The sequence below is a fragment of the Leishmania infantum genome, chromosome 33 (genome assembly GCF_000002875.2).
Source record: "Leishmania infantum JPCM5 genome chromosome 33".
NCBI classification, from domain to species: Eukaryota; Euglenozoa; class Kinetoplastea; order Trypanosomatida; family Trypanosomatidae; genus Leishmania; species Leishmania infantum.
Genome location: NC_009417.2, coordinates 1,297,525 through 1,318,653, shown reverse-complemented (window position 1 = coordinate 1,318,653; position 21,129 = coordinate 1,297,525). Strand labels below are relative to the sequence as shown.

The 21,129-nt window shown below is 57.6% G+C and overlaps 3 protein-coding genes across 3 annotated transcripts; all 3 read right to left on the bottom strand.

The window, feature by feature from the left end:
- Window positions 1-2,478: 2,478 nt before the first annotated feature.
- On the bottom strand, window positions 2,479-6,153 carry LINJ_33_3140 (conserved hypothetical protein; the record flags this gene model as incomplete). Its single annotated transcript, XM_001468322.1, has 1 exon — window positions 2,479-6,153. One exon carries the CDS (start codon window positions 6,151-6,153, stop codon window positions 2,479-2,481), a length of 3,675 nt encoding a protein of 1,224 aa, XP_001468359.1.
- Window positions 6,154-7,381: 1,228 nt separating this feature from the next.
- LINJ_33_3130 (hypothetical protein, unknown function) lies at window positions 7,382-12,115 on the bottom strand (the record flags this gene model as incomplete). The annotated part of the gene is made up of 1 exon (XM_001468321.1): window positions 7,382-12,115. One exon carries the CDS (start codon window positions 12,113-12,115, stop codon window positions 7,382-7,384), a length of 4,734 nt encoding a protein of 1,577 aa, XP_001468358.1.
- A 5,738-nt stretch (window positions 12,116-17,853) lies between these two features.
- On the bottom strand, window positions 17,854-20,223 carry LINJ_33_3120 (conserved hypothetical protein; the record flags this gene model as incomplete). The annotated part of the gene is made up of 1 exon (XM_001468320.1): window positions 17,854-20,223. One exon carries the CDS (start codon window positions 20,221-20,223, stop codon window positions 17,854-17,856), a length of 2,370 nt encoding a protein of 789 aa, XP_001468357.1.
- Between the last annotated feature and the right edge of the window lie 906 nt (window positions 20,224-21,129).

Sequence of the window (21,129 nt, the reverse complement as noted above, 5' to 3'; positions counted from 1 at the left end):
CAGAAGAAGGCGCGAGGGAGGAGAGAACTGGGGGAGGGACGAGTATGTGACGAGGAGTACACGACGAGGGTAGGCGCAGGGGCGCGGAAGTGGAACGGTCTGTTCACATGCACACGCGCACACACACATAAAGATGAATATAAAGAAACACGACCAGGGTGAAGAACGAAATGGATACAAGAAGAGCAAAGGCAATCAAGCGCCTTTGCAGCTCCGGACGCAGAGTGAAGAGCAACCACAACCATCACAGCAAGCTCAGGGCAAAGAGAAACAGAACATTACACAGCGCGCACCAGCAGAGGACAAGATCACAAAAGAGAGTACTTGCCAACATCCAGACCGTGAAGGACGGGGGAGGGGCAAAGAAGTGGAGGGGAGTTGGGGCCTTTTGTCTCTCCGGACACAGGAAACCAACTAAAAGAGGGGCCACGCTACTGAAAAGGCAAAAACAGCAGAAGAAAGAAGGTAAGTAGAGACAAATATGTGTGTGTGTGTGTGTGCACCGAGGAGAATGGCCAGGCTTGAAGAGGTAGCGGTGTTGGCGGGACAGTGGGGAGGGGAGAAACGAGAAGTGCATGGGCCAAGGAAGCACACACGCACACGCACAAACGTAGACACACCAGGAGAAGCAGATATGCGTGCCCAGCAGCCCTCGAAATGGTGCTTGCAATCGAAAGCAAATAATGGAAAAACAATAGAGAGAATCGTTAAAGGGTGTGTGGCTGGGGATGCAGAGACAAGCCGACCAGGAAAGAGGCTTACACAGCGAAAGCGCATCTACAAGCATACCAAGAGTAGCACAACGCGGTAGCAGCAGCGGCAAAATAAAGCACAGAAGTGCGAAGAGCTTGTGTTCTTCCATGAAAGCCACGCTACAGGTCACACTCTAGCGTGCCTGTAGAAGTAAAAACGAAAAGAGAAGGATGAGAGGAGAGAAAATAAAGCACACACAAATAAGAGCGACTCTAACACGAAAAAAAAAGCACCACCGAGGCGGCACGCATAAGCAAGACCACAACGAAAAAAAAAGGGAAAGAGCGGCTTCAGTGTGCACGCATCATGGAGCGTACTAGACACGTGTACGAGAGACCTAGGCGAAGAAGGAGGCAGCGGTACTTCCGTTGCGGCGCACATGTTGTCTTTCCGTCTTCCTTGTCTGTCTGTGTGTGGGTGTGCACTGCTCTATTCGATTTCATCTCGCCGTGACGTATGGTGTAATGCACCCAGAAGCGAGAAGAAATAACAAGAGATGAAGGCGATTGGGAGGGATAGAGCAAGGGGGAGGGGGGCTGATGACACCAGACTCGGCCCGCACACAAGAAAGCGAGTTATGCAAAGCCGAATAACGAGCGACAAAAACGGAGCCTAACCACATCAAAGAAAAAAGTGGCACATCGACAAAAAGCGCAAAGAATAGCGAGAACCACAACAACCATAAAGAAGGCAAGGAGACACACACGCACACACGCACACACGCGCACACGCACACACGCGCACACGCACACACGCGCACACTTCACACTTGCACGGTCTCCTACGTCAAAGGACACACAAGGCAGGATGAGGGGAATGGGGAAGCAAAGCCGCTTAGCACAGGGAAAAAAAAGCGCGTGGCTGGCTTGCGTGTGTAAAGAGAGAGAGAGATTGGAACACGGGAACTCGTTCAAAGAAATGTAGCAACAGCAGTCACCGAAAAAGTCACCGCACACCTGGGGAGGCAGCGCAGGGGCATTCGCACGAGTACTGACTTCGTATAGTCAAGAAACACAAGTGATGGAGCGCATCTCTGCGCATACGCACAGACATGTACACGATCCTTCCTACGTGCTGGCACACAGAATCGGCATGAGACAAGAACCAATCGAAATGGCCACGTCAACCTCCATCTGACGCGCACGTGCAAACACTAGAAAAAAGAATGAGAGCAAGAGCACTGAAAGACTCTCCTCACGAGATGGGGAGATGCAGCTCTCCCACTCGTACCGCGGTGCACCCTACACGACAGGTGGAAAGACTCGCACACGCGCGCAAAGAGAGCCCAGGACCTGTTTCGCGGAGGAGGTTTGGTGCCTTCACAGAAGATGAGGGAGGAGAGAGGGGACGAAGAGGGGGAAGAGAGAAAGTCGACAAAACGAATAGGTATAAAAAAACGCTTACAGCGGTGCATGTGCGTCGCTGTCAGAGGGAGGGAGGGGAGCACAGCTGCGGCGCAGGCAGGAAAGGATGCTCGAGGGGGCTGGGAAAGGACTGCAAATAAGATCGATCCACACCCGACTCTTTCCCTTCCTGCCGCTGCCGTGCACGCACACAGGAAAGCGAAACAACAATGTTGGGGGGGGAGGAAAAAGAAGGAGTAGACTATGAAATATAAGGTAAAGACGAAGGAGAGAAGGCGGTGCGGATGTCGCCTGCCGTGCTGCATGCTACACACCAACAGAGAGAGAGGCTTCCGTGCACACACCATTGAGCCACAGATGATTACTTCTTGTCCTTGGAGGATCTGTGATGGTGCTTGTGAGATGAGGATTTCGAGCTGCGCCTCGACCCGGAGCTGTGACGACTGCTGGAGGGCTTGTAGTCGGCTTTAGCGCGACTACTGGAGTTGCGCCGCTTCTTCCCGTCTGCCGAAGCTTTCCTGTGACTAGAGCTGTGGCGGCTGCCAGACGACTTGGCGTCGTCAGCCTTCGCGTTTCGCTCGCTGCTCTTCTCGTCGCCGTCGGCGCTCTTCCGGGACTTATCGGCCGAAACTCCACCGGTGATTGGGGTCGCAAGGCTGCGCGTCTTGCTCGCGCCGGAGTTGGCCGCGGTGGCGGCGGCGGACCCGGACCCCGAGGAGCCGATGCCTCCTCCGCTGCGGCGGTACGTCTTCGGGTCGTGATGCTCGGGATCCTCCATGAGGGTCTTGTACTCTGCGTGGAACACCTCCATACTCTTCTTGCTGCGCAGAATTGTCTCCTTCTCCGTCTCCGACTTGGCCGCGGCTACCTTGATTTCCGCCTTTTTCAGGCTCTCCTCGGCAAAGGCAATGAACTTCTTCACGCTGCACGTCCTGACGCTGCGGTTCTGTGTCGCATTGAGTCGGTTTATCAGCTCAACGACCTTCCCCACGCCCGTGTCACCCTGGATGACGTGGGCCAGGAACAAGGTACAGCACGGGCCGCCAAACGCGTAGTCGAACAGCTCATGCGGCACGTCCGGCTTCTTGTCGAGGATGTCGATGAGCACGGTCGGGTCCACGACACTGGCAGCCAGCATCGAGCTCGTGTACACATCCGTGGACGTGACACCCTTCATGACGGCCGACGCGATGATCACCGTCTTCGTGTTCGGGTACTGCTGCATAATCGTCGGCACACGGGAGAGGGCGCCGTTGATGGTGGATTCGAGCTGAAGCGGTGTAGGCTGCTTGATGATCGTCGACTTGTACACGGTAGGGCCGAAGAGCGGCGAATACGCCACGGAGAGCTTCTGCGGGGTCTGCGCCGCCGGGGCTGCCGAGTCCGTGCCGACCAAAAGGTCCGCGAGCAGCTCGTTGCCGCCGACAAGCGCGATGCTGAGGCTCACTTCAGCAAACTTGTACTTCTGTGTGGCGACGCTGAGGAGGGAGGAGACCATGCTCTTGTAGGACATCCACAGCGGCTGCTTGCTCAGCACGTTCACCTCGTTTGGCAAGACGGTGCCGACGATGGCAGTGTTGTTACCGTTCTGGAACAGAGTCTGCACCTCGTTCACCAGCTCCGGCGTCGTGCTGCGCCAGTCCTCCGGGGCACAGGTCACCAGCTCCAGCACAGATGCTTTGGTGCCACTAGCGGCGTCCACAATGGATTTGCCATCTGGGCCGACGTTGAACGTCTGCGGAAACGTTTTGCTGGCCTGCGAGCTCGCGATGACGACCACTCGAATCGGGTTCGACGCGTCACGCCCCTTCTCCGTGGCGTGGGCGTTGATGTCGCCCGACGAGAGCTGTGGCGTGTTCACCGCGCGGCTCAGGGTGCGCGGTGGAGAGCATGGGTATGCCACAGGCACGGTGTTGCGCGGGTCCTGGAGGATGGAGCGGCCGTCCGCCAGCATCGCGTCCACCTTCTCCAGAACTGCTGCATCCACCTTTGGCTTCTGCCTCATCTTGTCGCTCTCTCCTGTGGCGAAAGCGATAAACCGGGCGAGGTTGCCACTGCGCGGCGTCGAGTTTTCGATGTTGCAGATTGTGTTGAGTGAGGCCATTGCCTCATTGGCGGCCGAGGGGTCGGTGCAGTTGGGCAGGCACAGCACCGCCACGGTGTGGCACGCCCCGCCAATGCAGCCCTTGATGAGGGCCGGTGGTACGTTTGCGCCGTTACGGAAAGCCTCGAAGTATGACTGCTGCTCCATTGTCACGTTGCTGACGAGGAACAGGATCGAGGACAGCAGCACGTCCGTGGGGCTGCTGCCCTTCTGCGACGGTCGTACCTGCTTCACGACGGCCTCGATGACAGCCACTTTGGAATCCGACCTCCCGCACGCCTCAGTGATCGCCGCGTCGACCTGGGGCATGTGCGTCTCGATCTTGCGCACTGTAACCGTGCCAACGTTCATAAAAGCCGTCCCAAACACCGGATGTGAGCCGACCTCGACATTCGTGACAGCGTCGCCCTCGACGCAGTCGATCGCCTCCGTAGCGCTGCGCAGCGCACAGGCCGACACACGGGCGTCGTAGTAGCCCAGAGAGCCGTGGCTGGCAGCCGCCTTCGCCGTTTCCGACAGCGCTTCCGTCAGCACCTGCCTCACCACCTCCGCTGCCATCGAGCGGGACTCCGTCGACCCGTCTGTCGCGAGCAGCAGCGCCGTGTTGTGGCCAGCGTTGACGCTGTTGTACACACCTTGGCAGTTGGGACTGCGCGTGATCGCGACGGCGGTGGCCTGAGCGCTGGGACCCGTGCGCAGCACCTCATCAGCAGCCATCGCAATTGGCGGGTCGCTCGGCAGCATCACCGTCGTCGCCGGGTTCGCGCCGGCAGAAATAACCAGCAGACCCGCCACGCCGTTCTTGCGCTCGCTGCTCTTCTTCTCCGCACCAGAAGTCTGCGTGACCGCCCGAAGCGGCGCCTTAGTGGACAACGCTGCAGGCTGTTCCACAGGACCCGGCGGGAAGGCGCCGGCATCGGCGGCACCATTTGTGGCGCTTGCCTCGCCCGCGCCAGTCATGCCGGTGGGGCCGTAGCCGGGCTGCGGCTGGTAGCCACTGCCGAAGCCAAACATGTCGTAGTTGCTGGCGCCGTTGTACTGCGAGCCGCGCATGCCATGTTGGAATTGATCGCCGTAGACGCTGCTGAATCCATTCAGGCCAAACTGGCTGCCAGGGTTCGTGCCGTACATCGATCCCGTCGGGCAGCCCATCATGCTCATCGGGCCCATTGCGGACCTCATCGGCATCCCCATGCCGTACATGGATCCCATGCTGTACATGGACCCAATGCGGTTCATCGAGCCCCCCAAGCTGTATATCGACTCCATCGGCACCATCCCGTACTGGCTACCGTATATAGACCCGAACAGCGAGGCTGGGCGGGACACGTTCATGCCGTACATGCTGCCCATCCCGTACATGGATCTCATGGGGCCTCCCATGCCAAGCATGGAACCCATGCGACCCATCACCATCGAGCCTGGCATGCCCCCATGAAAGGAGCCGAGGCCGAGGCCGCCGTTGCGGTACGCGTCGTGCGCAAAGGAGCCGCGGTCAACGTTGAAGGTGTAGCGCGTCTGATCGACCATCGAGCGGGCGACTGCTGGGCAATCGCTGGGGAGGTTGCTGTTCACCAGCTGTGGATCGGCCGCCCCCAGTACAGGCTTTTCCGCGCGCTGCACGCCGTTCACGGCGGCGGATTTGTACTCTTCACCATGGCGCAGGCGCTTCGCGTAGGTGGCCTTGTTCGCGTTGGCATCGTAGTTGGCCTGCTCCACTGGCTGGAGCTCCAGCTGATTCGCCGACGGATACCCAGCTGGCATGCCACAGAGGTTCGGGCCCGCCTCTTGGCCCTGCGCCGCCATCACACTCTGCTGCTGGGGGGGAGGCGGTGTTGGCGCACCCTGCGCCGTCATTGACGCACCGAATGCAGTCGCCGAACTCTTGATCGGTGCGAAACTGCTTGCCGGCGTTGTGGCGACCTGCTGCATCGCTTCTTCAGCTTTGGGGCACACAAGCAAGACACGCACAGGGAGTGAATGCGTGCACGTGGCGAGTCAGCGGAAGGAAGCAACGAGAAAAGACTCCTGCGCACGCAAAAACGCAGAGCGAAGCACGCACAGCACAGCACAGGATCGGCTTTCAGGAATGGATCAAGGGGGCGGGGAGCGGATGCTGAGACAGAGAGATGATGGCCTGCGTGTGTGTGTGTGTGTGTGTACGTGTGAGGGCTTGGGTGTGAGAAGGATGTTCAAGGATAAGCGAATGTGTTACACATACGATCAAAAATGGAGAAACGTTGTCGCAACAACATCAACAGCGGCAGAGAAGTGGACGACAAAATAGATCGCTGCGGAGCTGATCACCACTGTGACTCGGTGTCGGGTGGGATGGGAGTGGCGCGACGTGTGCAAGAGGAATACACGCAAGGTTGCAAGAGGCATCAAAGAAGACGGAGAGTATAGGGGAGGGGAAAAACAAGAGAGTCGGGTGAAGGGTGTCAGAGGGCCGTCTTTGGGCAGCAGTGCTGTCGCTGCTGCTCTTCTCGCCTCGCCCCCCCTCTCACACATACACATACTTGCAGATAAGCTGGTGTGTGATAGAGAAAATTTGAAAGGGTGAGGGGCCAGGGGCAAAAGAGCAAGGGCTTCGGTTCAACCAGAATCCGAGCTGAGCCAAGTCGAATGAATTCCTCCGCTTCTCTCCACTCTGCGATCGCACTGCCGCCTGCTGCTTACATGCATGCCGGTGTGCGAGGCCTTGGGGAGGAGGGGAACAAGGAGGGAGGAGTACGCACCGATTTGAGTCGGGTCCTTTGTGCGCTTGTTTGTGTATGCTTTTCAGCTTTTTTTTGGTACTTGGTGCCTAACGGGCGAGACAACAATGCGCACTATGTGCGTGCGTGTGCGTGCGTGTGTGTGATCCGCGGCAGGAATAGCTGTGCCGAAAAATACGAAGGACAAAGGAAACAGACGAACAAAAGGGAGAGAGGGAGCGGCTGGTAAAACGAGAGAGGAGGCAAGCGCGCCAGACATGTTCCCTCTGAAGGGCCCTCGAGGCATGTGACTCACACTTACCGTGGGGCACATGAAGACACACACACACACAAAAACACACTTGTGTGCTCCTGATGCAGCTCGCTGCGTTGCTGTTTCCGCTCACAGCAGAGTCGGGCAGGGCACAAACGCCAAACACCATGTCGCGCGATGCACTTTCATCTCAGGAGTTCCTCGAAAAGAAGGCCAGGGGATGACTTAAAAGGGGATCCGGCTGCGTAGTTGCAATGATCTCGTTCGCGATTTCCAGCTGCTCAAGCGAAGGCGTGTCGCCTGTCGGGGTGGCCACGAACGCGTCGAGCTCAGCGATCATCTTCTTGATGCAGTAGACCGACCATTGGTCGAACTCCTTGCCCGAAGATACAGCGGAGAGGCGGCCGCGCTTGTGGTGCTTAGAGTTGGCTTGAGTGCCCAGCGCCGGTAGAAACAGCCGCGCATCCTGCTTTCGACGGTTTTGCAGTGCTGCCAGGTTTTCGTACTGCTCCAGGAGGTACAGCAGGTAGTTGCGCACGTTGCCGCAGTTCGGTGTCATGTTTGTGATGCGTCTCGCCCGGCTCACCGCTCGGAGCCAGAGTGTGGCGCGCGTGTCGTACTCGGACAAGCAGAGGCACGCCATCGTGCGGGTGCGACCCCCCAGCGCGTCACACAGAAGTGACTGAAGAAACCCGACTGCGTTCGGCCAGCTGGCGGGATGGAAATCAGGTTTCTGATCCCGCATCGGTGCATTCGGATGCACGATGCCTTCATCTTCCTCGCGCGCTGTCGCGCGGTACGCCTGGCTGCGCTGCACGAGGGTGTCGAGCACCATGTGCTCGGTGCCGAAGTAGACAAGCAGAAGCGAGGACACAAGCACGTCGGCCCGGTACTCCACGGAGCGGCTGTGCCGCACCTGGCCACCAAACTTCTTCTTGCTCGTTGCGCTCTCGCAGGCGCTCAGCCGCGCGCTGCGCATGTCTGCACCTCGGCAGATAGTCTTCAGCCGCAGTGTAGCGAAGCTGATGCGTACCTTGCTGAGCGCGGCGCTGCTGAGACTGGACAGGTTCGACATGCTGTTGTTCCGGGAGGAATGGGCGGACATGTTGAACCGCATAAACCCCAGAGTCAAGGCGCGGCCAATCGCACTCGTGGCGGTGGTGGCGTCGTCGATTTTTACGGAGCGGAGCCCCTTCACAAAGGTGCCAATGAGCGGACTGCGCGCCAGCTGCACTGGGGGGCGGGTTGGGCCGCTCTTCTGTGAGGCCGGCGGTGCCTCCTTGCGCTGCCACCTCGCACCCTTCTCCTGCTCGTCGTCGTCGCTGTCGTCATCCTCGTCGTCGGAGGAGGAGGATGCCAGCAGGTCTAGCACCATCGCCCCACCGTTGTCCTCGTCATCAGCGACTTCGCCCATGCAAATGTGCAGTTCGACACGACTGGCCGGGTCATTTAGTCGCTCGCGCAATATGCCCATGGCGCTCTCCACCGCCCCCACAGCCACGTCAAGCGACTGCGTGCTGCGGCCGTTGCCGTTGCCCAGGAGTAGGCAGGTGTTATGCCCCGTCACCCAGGTCCGCACCAGCTGGTCCAGAGCCACGGAGTGACACTCCTTTCTGCCAGCGAGGCGGCTGAGCGTCTCGTCTACGTCAAACTTGCGCAGGTAGTTGTCAAACTCGACCGTGCAGGGGTCAGCTGAATCGCCCTCGCCAGACTGGCTCCGGCGTACCTTCTTATCTGGCAGCAAAACAAAGGACTTCAGGTTGGACGGCAGCCCGCCACCGCCGCTGCTCGTGGCTCGATTGCTCAAGCCAACGCCGCCACGAATACCAATCACCAAGGCATCACTGTCGTCTGACTCCTCGTCGCCGTCGTAGCTGGCACCGCGCAAAAAACGAGAACGAGTCATACCGCCGCGCCCCTTCAGTGCCCGCATCATGCCATGAGCCATTCTGCTGTTCGCCAGCGTCACTGACTTGTCTTCCTCGTACACACGCACGCTGAGTCCACTCACGACGAGACACGGCTTCCGCACCGCGTCCTCGTCGACGACAACCAGCGCACACACCGCGTTCCAGCGCGTCATGAGGTGTGTGGATACTTCCTCAGTCGACGGCATCATCTCCTTGCCTTGTTCGCGCATGGTCAGGCTGCGAAACTCGAGCAACGACGACATGGACACCCGCAGCGACTTGGAGTCGGGTAAAACAATCTCCCTGTTCTGCTTGAAGCCCAGGCGCCGCCGCCAGTCACATGGCGAGCGAGTCGGAAAAGCCGCGTCCTTTCTGCTGTCCCGGGATGCAACAGCCCCGTCGCCGTGCGCTTCCTCTTGCGGTCGTGTCGCCTTCCGCTGCGCACCAGGCCGTGAAGAAAGGGTGATTATCATGGGATTGACCGGCCTCGAAGTCTGGCCCTCCACACGAAAGCCCTGCGGAGGCTCCTTTGGTAGTTGATGCGGGGCGGGCTTGCTTGCTTGGGATGCAGGGCGACACATGGCTTCGGTAGCGTAGGAAGCGACCCCTTCGTCGGAGAGGCCGCGCGAGGAGGCGAGGGGACTCATCGCGGGGGTGGATGTCATGGAAGCCGAGGCAGTCGGTGTCGCGGCGGTGAGTTTCGAGGTTGCGACGTGCACGTCAGATCTGCTCTGCCCACCGGCAGCGGTCGTGCTCGTCTCACGAGCCGCGGGCGCTCTCGGCGATGGGGGGGTCGGCTTCCTCACCCCGCCGCTGAGAATCAGCAGGGTGTCGCCGTTGGAGTCGGAAAGCGTCTGGGGGCCAATAGAGGGTGGCTTCAGGTCGCTGGATTGTGCGCAGGTGTTCATTGGAGAGGAGCTCGGGATGAGGCCACCAGAGAGCGTGCTGGCGGTACTGGAGGTTGCGCCGGCCACTGTGGTAGCTGTGCTGTGGCTTCCGGCCCGACGCGACACGTCTGGCGGGCACTCTGTGGCGGTGTTGTCCGGCGACGGCGCGAGCGCCGGGCTCCCGCTCTCGCTGTCTCGGGCGGGCGCGCGTGGGACTTCTGGCGGTCGTGCGGGCCACGCCTTCGAAGTAGGCTGCCCTGCGGTCGCTAGGGCCTGAGGCGACAGCAGCAGCGGCATCGCCGTGGAAGCAGTGGAGGCGGCAGGAGAGGGCACGCACGACCGTGAATCGACGTCCTTGCGAATAGGATGCACACCGAAGGCCAGGAGAGGGGCGTGATCGGGTACCAGGGCCGCGGGGCACGTGCTCAAAGATGCCGTTGTCACGAAGGCTGGCCGGTGTCCGCCCAGGAAGCCATTCGAGATGGAAGAGGTGACCGTGTGCATTTTGCTCTCTCCAGAATTCGCGGCGTCGTTCGCGTAAGAAGGACGCGGCGGTGGCTGCTGGGGAGCCTTCCCTGCTGCCAGCAACGACGATGAGGCATCAGAAAACGGTGCCCCGCTGTCCGAGACGCGGAGGCGATGGCCGCAGGTCATAGCCTCCGCGAAACCAGTGGAGCAGCGGTGCGACCGCAACTCAACCGGCTGGTGGACAGCGCCATCGACAGCGGTGCTGTCATTCACGACATTCCTTGTCGGGCTCCTCATGCCAGTCGTGAAGTCCTTCAAGGCGATACACACGTCGGGGGTGGCGAAGGTGCCCAAAGGTGGCGGTGGTACTGTCGCGGCAGCGCTTTTGCACCCCGACGCTGGCGGCCGCTCCTTCGTCTTCGGGGACGCATCGCTATCGGCGGCGCCGCGCGGCAGCTGCGAACCTCGGGCAGAGGGGACACTGTGCGCCTTAGCGGTGAGATCTGTGCCTGCTGGAAGTTCATTCGACACTGTCGTGGGGGTTGCCGTGCGTGGCGAACAGACCGCCATGGTCGGCGAGGGCTGACTCGACGGCCCCACTGTGACGTCAATGGCCGCAGGACTTGGAAACTGCGCAGCGCGACGCTCGTAGTCAGTGGCCAGCGCCTTAGTGCCGGACGAATGCCCACTGAGAGTCTCCATCGTCGCTGGCCGCGCCGTCAACATCCACTCGTCGTACTCCCATATCCCCGGCACACACACCCGATCGCAGGACGAGGCGACGGAAGCGGACCCGCCACGTGGAGCGGCGCCGTCTCGCTGCTGACGCTTAGAGGGGCTGGCAGGCGCGTCTGTAGACATCGTAAGGGTTGAGGTGTACATGTAGTACATGTCTTGCTGTGATGCCCGCGCAGTGAAACGACTTTCGCCGTCGACGCTGTCTCGGTCGCTTCCAGTGCGCGAGCTCAAGTACAGGGTCCCCGCAGCGGGCATGGAGGGAACGTGATAGGGGTCATCGAGCTCGGTCGACGGCATTGCCCGCGAAGAGGCCGCCACCGCTGCTGCACGGACCCGCGCTATCCTCGTCGCCGGTTGCACCACAGATGGAGAGGTGGCTCCCAGCAAAGCGAGCGGCCGAGAAGACTGCTCCGACGCGTCGCCAGCTCGCTCGCTCGCTGGGCTACTGGACGAATGAAACGTGCTCATGCCATCGCGATTTTCCATGAACCTCTGCTCCCCCGTGCACCCATGGGCGACCTCCGTCAGCATGTTATGTCCGCTGAAGTAGTAAGAGGAGACGGAAGAGACGGCTGCCGGGCATGCGGCGTCCTCGTCGCGTGCCCCCGTATCGCTACTCGACGATGTTTTCCACCTGCGATTGCGCTGTGCGCGGCACCGCAGTTCCTCAGATTTGTCGCCGCTGCAGCTGCTTACGGCGCTGTTAGAGCGGGCATCGTTATCCTCGTTACCCAGAGTACACGGCAGACCAAAATACTGCCCATTTGCAAAACATTCCGGTGCTTCCACCAGCGCCCTCGCCGGCCGCGGCGACTCCTTGCCGTTGCTGTGCTGCAGAAGGGGCGGTTTACCTGCACTCCGCGGGGGCATCACCGTTGCCATCCAGTGCCCGCTATCCTCCGCAGTGGACATGCTGGGCATTCGATTCACTTCGATAACGAGGGGAGAGGGATGGTGAAAAGGGATATGTGGCGAGAAAAGGTCGAAGCTCCGGTCGTACAAACGCACGGCGAAGTAAAACCTGAGAATGTAAAAAGACAAGAAAGAAAGGTCGAAAGCTGAGCAAGCCCGGCCCTCAGAAACACGCACTCAAAAAGTGAGCTGAATCCATGAAAGCCGCACTATGAGCAATCAATGGGGAAGCCGCAAGCACAAAGAAAAGCAAGATAGGGACAGCAAACTTAGCGTGGGAATGTGCTTTCGAGAGGTATCCGCCGGAAGGACACGAAGGCTGGAAAAACGAGGAGTACTACTCTATGGGCTGCACGCAAATCGAAAGGAATATCGCTGTGTCTCTGTGTTTGTCTGCACGACAAGAAAAAGAAAAACGGCAAAAGGGAAGCAAAGAGAGAAAAATGCGCTAACAGATGGGCAGCCCGGGGGGTGAAAGAGACCGAGCTGAGATATCCAGAAACGACAACGAAGAGTCGGCAAGGGTGCACAATCAAACTGAAAAGGAGGAGGAGAACGCGACGCCGACGGCAAGACAGCGGGGGAGAAAACGATGAGGCAGCAGCGAGGGAGGAAAGCGAGACGAAGGGGAAGAGAGGGCACAGAAAGAGGTGGGGGAGGGAGCGCGTGCAATGCAAAAGCCACGCAGCGCAAAAGATGCGACCACAGAGCGCGGGGAAGGGGGAAAAACAAAACAGAGAAGGATGAGAAGCGCCAAAGAAGCAGAACACAACTTCAGGTGTGTGCGTGTTTGATCGAGTGAGACTAAAGAATGAGGAAGCGAGTCGAGAGAGAATTAGCGATAGTGAGATGTAGTGAGATGCACAAGCACGCACACCCGCAAAAACAAGACAGAAATGAAAACCTCAAAAAATTGAAGAGGCAGAATTGTGGCAATACGAAACAAGGAGAAAACAAGCCGCTAAAGCGAAAGAGAAGGGGGGAAAACGAGCACAAAGATGTGTGCGTGACGACGAGAAAGAGACGAGACGGGGAGGGAGAGGTGGCCAGATAGAGGAGTACACAACAAAAAGCGGGGAGGCGAAAAAAAAAAGGCAGAGGACACGCTGGATGGATGAGCGATAGGGGAGAAAAGAGAGCAGAGGAGAGAAGCTACCACGCCAGATACGAAGCCGCAAACAAAAGAGAAACAAACGTGAACAAGAGAGAGGCACCAACGCACACACACAGAGACACAGACACAGACAGACAGACACAAGACAGCAACAGCGTCCCCGCACTGCGATGAAGCGGCAGCGAAAGCACAGACGAAAACAAACAAAAAAAAGCACCAAAGCCGAACAAGCGAGGAGGGGTGCAAACTAAGAAAAGACAAACATACAGAAAGAGAGACAGCGACGGTGAGAGTAGCGAAACGACTTCAGCCAGAACGACGGCAGTTGCCTGATTGCACTAGCACACACCCCACGAGGAACTATTACGACTTTTCGTTGTTCGCGACCTTCCAGTGGGGTAAAGATGCCCTCACAAGCTCGTGCTTGTGAATGGCGCACAATCAAGAAAATTGGGAGAGGGCGCTGGGAGGAGGTGGAGGGGGGGAATAAAAATGAGGTATGTTGTGTGTGTGTGTGTGTGTGTGTGTGTGTGTGTGTGGCGACACACACACATCGTCCAATTTTGTGCCTTTTTGCCGAGGCTCACCGGTTTTCTCGTTCCCTTCGGGGCAAGGCAGACGCAAAGGCGATCGGCAGCAGCGACCAGAACAATGATACAAGACAGACTAAGCAGCTAACAGAGAATGAGCAGAAGGTTTCGGGAGAGAGAATGAAGGGGGGGTACGTGCATGCGTGAGTGAGCGAACCTCATGGAGGCGGTGAAAGAGTGGGGTGTGGCAGAAGAGAAAGAGGAACAGATGACGATGTGTGAAGAAGGTAAATGCCAGAGATGGATAAAGTGAGCAAAAGACGTGGTGGCGGAGGGACATCCATAGGGAGCCGGCGGGATCACGACGAAGAACTCCACCGTGTGCACCTTGGCAGGTGATGGTGCTCTCCCTGCGGCACTTACCAGATGGAAAAGCAGGGCTTGAGATGAGGAGAGGCAGAGACGGGAGGTAACGACCGTCATGCCATCTCATCTTCCATCTGAGGGAGCGGCTAGGAGGCGCACCGCGCCCGTTGTTGCGATCGAAGTGAGAAGCAAAGAAGCAGCCACAAGAGTCGATACAAGACCCTCATGAGAGGGATGCGGGTTCTCGAAAGCACTGCAATGATGTGCCGGGCGCATGCTGTCATCCCCCCTTCCACCCCCTCTCCCTATTTGAAGACTGCTTCTCTTCCTTTGCATGTGTGTGTCTTCATGACTCTTTTTATTCCTTCCGTTGCCATGATGCTTTACTCTTTTCGTGCATAAAAGTTGTCTCCCCTCCCCCATGCATACACGCACATGCGTGCGTGCGTGCCTGGCAGGCAAGCGAAATAGACAAAGAAAAAATGCAAAGCCAACCGAGAGAAAAAAGGGGGAAGGATACGTATCTGATCTTCATCGACACACGCGTGCTTAGGAGGCAAAAAAAAAGGAGCACGAAAATCAATAAAAACACGAGCACATGCACACAGGCTCACACACAGACATGTAGGCGGTGCATACAACAGGTAAAACGAGTAGGAGGAAGGAAGACGAAGAAGAATGCGAGTAGCGTTCATCTTCCTTTTGGCGTATGTGCGGGCTTGTCGCCTCCCGCGCACTTCATGTAAATAAACACGTACATGAGCAACAGCAACAACAAAAAGATGCTAACGAGGCGGAGAGAGCGACGAACGCAAAGATCAAATAAAAGGAAGGGAAAGGGGGTGGAAGGGGGCAGGGGGAGGGATGCCGAAAGGGGAGCTTGTCTGTTAGGATCTTTCTTCGGACCCTTTTCCCATGGCTGTATGCGACACGTACACATGTATGCCTGCTGTCTCGTCGGCAAGCAAACCACTCTTGCATAAAGCAGTCGTTTTCTTCTTGTTTCTTGTTTCGCCCTCTTCCTTTTTACAGATGACATGCTCCTGCGTCTCCCCTTCTCCATCAGCCTCCCTCCATCGCAGCCCTTCTTATTCCTCCTGTCCTTGTCGCTTCGAGGTTTTTCGTTTCTTTCGACTCGCCTCCTCTCCTTGCTTACCTTTCTTGTCTTGCCCTTGGCGATGCCTGCAGGGTGAAAACAAACACAAACTTGCACGAGCGCAGTCATCGCATCGTACAGCAACAACGAAACGAAAACAAAAAGAATGGATAAGCGCATACACACTTACACACATATATATATACCTCCCCTTCCAACACACAGACGCGCACAGAGATCGGACTCGATGGAGCAAATATATACGGCGAATAATAGCACAAGAAAGAAAGACAGGATGAACGTGATGCATGGTGATGCGCACACATCGGTGTGCGAGTCTAGATCGCCTGTTTGCCATATCCTCCCATGAGATACACAAATAAACAAGCAAGTGTGATATGGCCCCCTTCTCCCCACTGCTATGCCCTCCGCCACACCGCCCTCTCTGAGCACAAAAAAAAAAAGTAATGATGAAAGCCAAAGGAGAACGTGGAAAATGAAGCACATAACGGTGGCGCAGGAACACGAGTCCAGGATAAAGAGCGCAAGATGCAGGCGCTCAAAAGGCGGAAAAGGGGGGGGAAGCGAACACGGAGAAGACAGAGGCGAAACCGCCCCTACACGCGCGCACGCACGTCACGTAAAAGAGAGACACACACAGAATATAGAAAAATAAAAAGTTCAGATAACAGAAGAGGCGCTGCGTATATCCGCGTGATGTGTTCTTCTTGCTGTATGACGGTGGTTACACATAGTCGCTTCCTTCCACAACTGTATGATGGTGGTGAACAGGCATAAGAAGCAGAGCAGCAAAACGAGAATGGAAGGCGTTGGAACGCCAAACTTATGCTGAGGAAGAGGGGGGAGAAAAGGAGCTCAGCAGGAAAGGGGCGAGGGCAGCGGGCGTGAGAGAGAGTGAGAGAGCGCTGCAACTTAGGGTGTGTTAGAAGGCACACACGAGACGGTTACGTATCGCATGAAGGAGAAATTATATGCACATATGCAGAAACCTATACACAGCGTGAATTCATAGACAATAAATGCATGTCCGTGCAGAGCCGGCTTGAGAAGAGGTGGGTTGATGGTTTTGTTGACGACCGTGTGTGTGTGTGTTTCATGTGGCTGCGCGTATGATGGGAGAAGCTGATGTGATCGCGAATAAAACCCGGTGGCGCAGCTGGATGGCACACATAAACAGGGAAAACAAAAGTGGAAGTAAAGCAAAGAGGTGTTCTCGGATTCTTTCCAATGCCTTGCACATCTCCCTGGCATCTTTCACCGGTGCAGATGCGCAAACATGAGCGCGCCATACACGAAACCATGAGCACACAGCACTAAAAAAGAAAATAAGAATGATTGCACAGGTGAGTGAAAGGCGTTGACGAACAACAGTAAAAATGATCAAGAGAGAGAGAGGCACAAGATCGACGGCAAATACAAAAAAAAAGACAAAATAGCGGCCAACGTCATGACGCTCAACAAAAAGGGAGGGGGAAGCTCTGAGAGAAATGAAAGAGAAGAAAGGACCTGTCTACGCACATCACACGCATCGCACGCACATACACACATGCGTCTGCCTCAGTGTAAGCTCCTTTGCATGACAGGACTCGCCTGTTTATGTGCACGTTCGCGCGTGTCTGTTTTTTTTTTTGTGTGTGTGTGTGTGTGCTGAGTGTGACTGTTGGGAGGAGAGGAGTGCACTCTTGTCCTCGATTTGTGCCATTACTATGCACAACAATCTGAGCAGGCAGAAAGGAAAGGACACAAGAAAAGGAAAATACAAAAGAAATACGGCAAAGAAGAGAGCGCGTGGCATCGAGCACGACAAAGATGAACATCATGTCGGCACATGAGAACAACGGAAGGGCTGCGATGGCCATCACGAGAATGAAGGGCGCGCGCAGAAAATCGAAGCATAATAAGTACAAGGAGGAAGAGAGATCAAAGTAATGGAAAGCAGGATCACGCGAGAGAGAGAGAGAGAAACGATGGAGGGATTCACAAAAAGTAAGGGGGTACCGACAGAAAAGGAAGAGAGGGCATGCACGTTTTTCGGTGGTTGTGCGCGCGTCATGGCGATGACGAAAAGCGGACTTTGAGGGGCGGCGAAACAGCGCCCGGGGTGACAGCTGCATCACAAGTCCACGAGCACGCATGCCGGCGCGCACACACACGGACGCGAGAACGCGCCGTGTATAGCTCGACAATAGACTCAAGAACCCCACAGACACGCAAAGAGAAATCCGTGAAAACAAAAGGACCTAAACAACCGAATGGAAGATGAAGCACACCGAGAGTGAGGGGGGGGCAAGGACATATATACATCAACACGGCTACAGGCTTGTGCGTGTAGATGTAGATACCCGTGTGTGCTAGAAGAAACACCGGCATTCAACATCCGTCACCGCAACAGTAAGGGAAACGAGCACGCAGACACACACACACACACAGGTCTGCACATCGTGCACCGTCAAATGTGCACACAGGAGCACGAGGGTATGGGCCGTGGAAAAAAAGGTGTCGAGGTACGCGCAACGTTCTTGAACTCTCACGCCCGCCCGTTCTGGCATTTGGCGCTCGCGCGCCGACTTTTCTCATCTCTTTTTGGTGGCGATTTTTTTTCGCTTGCCTATTCGCGTCGTTACACGTACGCCTTCGGGGCGACCGTCTTCGGGTCCTTCTCGATGGCCTCAGCGTCCTTGAGCATCATCTCCATCCGCTTCAGCATCGTCTCGTAGTCTGCCTTCTTGCTCTCCTCCGTCGTCGAGGAGACCTTTTCCTTGCACTTGGGGATCTCCTTCTTTGTGTACTCGATGAAGCGCTTCACGTTGCCGCTGCGAGGCTCGGTGTTCTCAACCTCGCGCATTTCCCTGAGCGCATCGAAGACCTTGGCCGCAGAGGCCTCGTCGTCGCTGACGAAGCCGACACACATGGTGTGGCTGCCACCGCCGACGGAGTAGCGGTAGAGGCGACACGGCTCCTCCGGCTTCTTGGCCTTGAGGCCGATGAGATGCTCCACGTTCGGGCCAACGAACGTGACGTTCAGGGAGGAAAGGTAAACCATCACACCGGCGCTACTCTTGCGGCACTGCTTCAGAACTAGGTAGCTGCAGACCATTTCACCCTCCTTAGCGCGCCCCATGCCCTCCTTGAGCACCGCCTCCATCGTCTCCTTCGTGTTCACCTCCTTCGTCGTCATGTTGTTGAGCGCCGGACCGTACACCGGAGACGACGCGAGCGCAAGCTTTCCAACGGCAGCGTCCTCCTTCAGCAGATCGCGGCCCTTATCCGCGCCCTCGAGCGCCGTCATTGTGACGTAGATGCTGAAGTACTCACCGCTGGCGGCCAACTTGCCCGTGCACGTGGTCAGGTACTCACACATGAAATCCACCGCCTGCGTGCGTCGCGTTGCGTCGCTGCCGATCATGATGGTGGCGTTGTGGCCCAACACCCACTGATTGCGCACCTCCGAGAGCGCAGCTGCCTCCACTGGCTTCTTCGACCCCTCGATGAGAATGGCCTCGTCGAGCTTTGTCTCCTTGTCCTCCATCACAACGGTGTCCCTGCCCTTCACGGTCACCTTCGCCCCCTTGCCAGACTTGCAGACAAGCGCGAGACTGCGGATCCTGGTGCCGCTGAACTTCAGGGGACCGTCAGACTTGGCCACTGGCGCCTCGCCGTCCTTCTTCTCTCCGTTCATGTCTTTGGCCTCCATTTTGTCGGACTCCTTGGTGACCTTGGTGTCCTTCTTGTCCCCAGGCTTCGCCTCAACGGACGGCTTCTTGTCGGCGCTGTCCTTCTTGTAGGTGACCTCCTTGTCGGTGACCTCCTTCTTCGCCGCCTTGGGGTCCTTGGGATCGCCCTTCGCCTCCTCGGGCTTGGCTTCGCGGCCCTTGCTGTTCTTCTTGTCCCCGTCCTTCTTGTCGTCAGGGCTCTTAGCGTCCTTCTCGCCGCTGCAGCCGTTCGTGTCGCTATTCAGAGGCTTCACATCGGCGCGAATCAGGTTGTTCCTGTTGAGGAAGCTCGCACGGCGAGACGCCGCATCCACCAAGCTGTGATAGCTGCCGCCGTACATGCTGCCGAAGCCCATGCCGTACATCGACCCCATTCCTCCCATGCCGTACATCGACCCCATTCCTCCCATGCCGTACATGGAGCCCATTCCGCCCATGCCGTACATCGACCCCATTCCGCCCATGCCGTACATCGACCCCATTCCTCCCATGCCGTACATCGACCCCATTCCGCCCATGCCGTACATGGAGCCCATCGGGTTGCCGCCCATGCCGTACATCGACCCCATTCCGCCCATGCCGTACATGGAGCCCATCGGGTTGCCGCCCATGCCATTCATGCCGTCTGGACCGCCGCCAGCCATAGAGCCGTAGCTGCCCATGCCGTCCTGGCCCCCACCCATGGAGCCGAGGCCGCTGACCATGCCGTTCTGGTTGCCGCCCATGCCGCCGTAGCCGCTCGCGGCACCAAGGCCGTACATGCCGTTCGGGGCTTCTCTCATAGACCCTCCGAGGGGCTGGATATTTGGCGGAGCACCACCTTGGGCGAAACCGTTCGACCTGGTGGCAGAGCTCGGTGTGGTAGCAGGGGCATCGTTCGGAGGAGCACTGGAGAGCGTGTGAGTCGAGGATGGCGCCGTGCCGGCTCCAATCGCGTTAGAGGTGGTGGGCTTTGAAGGGCTGCTTGGCGTCCCGGCAGGCCCGGGCTTCGGAGCCGCACCGGGCGGGCGTGAGACAGCGGTGGTCGGCGAGGCCTCCGTCGGCGCTGGCGCGGCCGGCTTCGAAGAGGAAGAGTGCTTTTGCTCCGCCGAGGACCGGCCCGAGGAGCGGTGTTTGCCAGAGGACGATGACGACTGGGGATGCCTGCCAGACGATGACGATACGCGGCTCCAGTGCTTGCTGCTCGATTTGTGGCGGTCTGAGCCGCCACTCGGCGGACGCTTGCCGGAAGAGGGCTTGCTCTTACCGATAGAGCTGGGCGCTTTGGTGTAGCTCATGGCTCTTGATGTAGAGGCGCCAATCCGTAGAGCGTGGGTAAGCGGGGGAAGTGTTCTACGATGCAGAGTGCTGTTACACCTGCTGCCGGTGCGTTGGTATGCGAACGTGGGGGAAAAGTAGTTCAGCTTGGCCTCCTGGGTGGAACGCAAACAATACGCCCAAAAGATGATGGCAGAGGAGACGCACAGGGAAAGATAATCAAGCGAGGGAATTGTTCACAGGTTGGCTTGCTCGTGACAGCAAAGCCCAGCGAAGAAAAAGGGAGGGGGCAAGGCAATGACGAGCCGAAAAGGGACAAACGTCCAGGGGGGAGATGCAGCTCACAACAGCGACAAGAAAGGAAAGCAAAAGTGAACGATGAAGAGATGAATCCGCTCACGTGCATAGAAGGGGAGGAGGCAGGATGTCCTTTGATACGCTACACCGCGAAGGGGGTGATGAGCGAGGTCTGCGTGTGTGCGATTGACGCACAACGGAAGAGACCAAAAGAAAGCGACTAGAGGAGGATGGAGGGGGGGGGGCAGGCGGTGTGAGATGTTTGCTTGCTAGTGTTTTCAGGAGTAGACAACATGAGAGAGCGCACTGGCAATGACGCACGCACACACACACACATATATATGCAGGCGCCATCGTGGAGAGAGGGTAGAGGAGAGGATGAAGAAGAGAGCAGAAAAGCAAGGAGAGAGAAAGAGCCCTTACATGCCTCCATGCAGGACAAGTAGGAGGGGTACAATGTTGACTTTACAAGTGCATGGACGCAAGCTTGCTGTCTTCCCCTCTTTCCCATTTCATGCTTCCCTATCCCTCACGCCAAAGGTCTCTTCCCCATTTTCACGGGTGAGGGAGGCTGGACGTAGAGAGAAAGATTGGGGGAAGCCCATCCGAAGACAATCATTTCTGTTTGG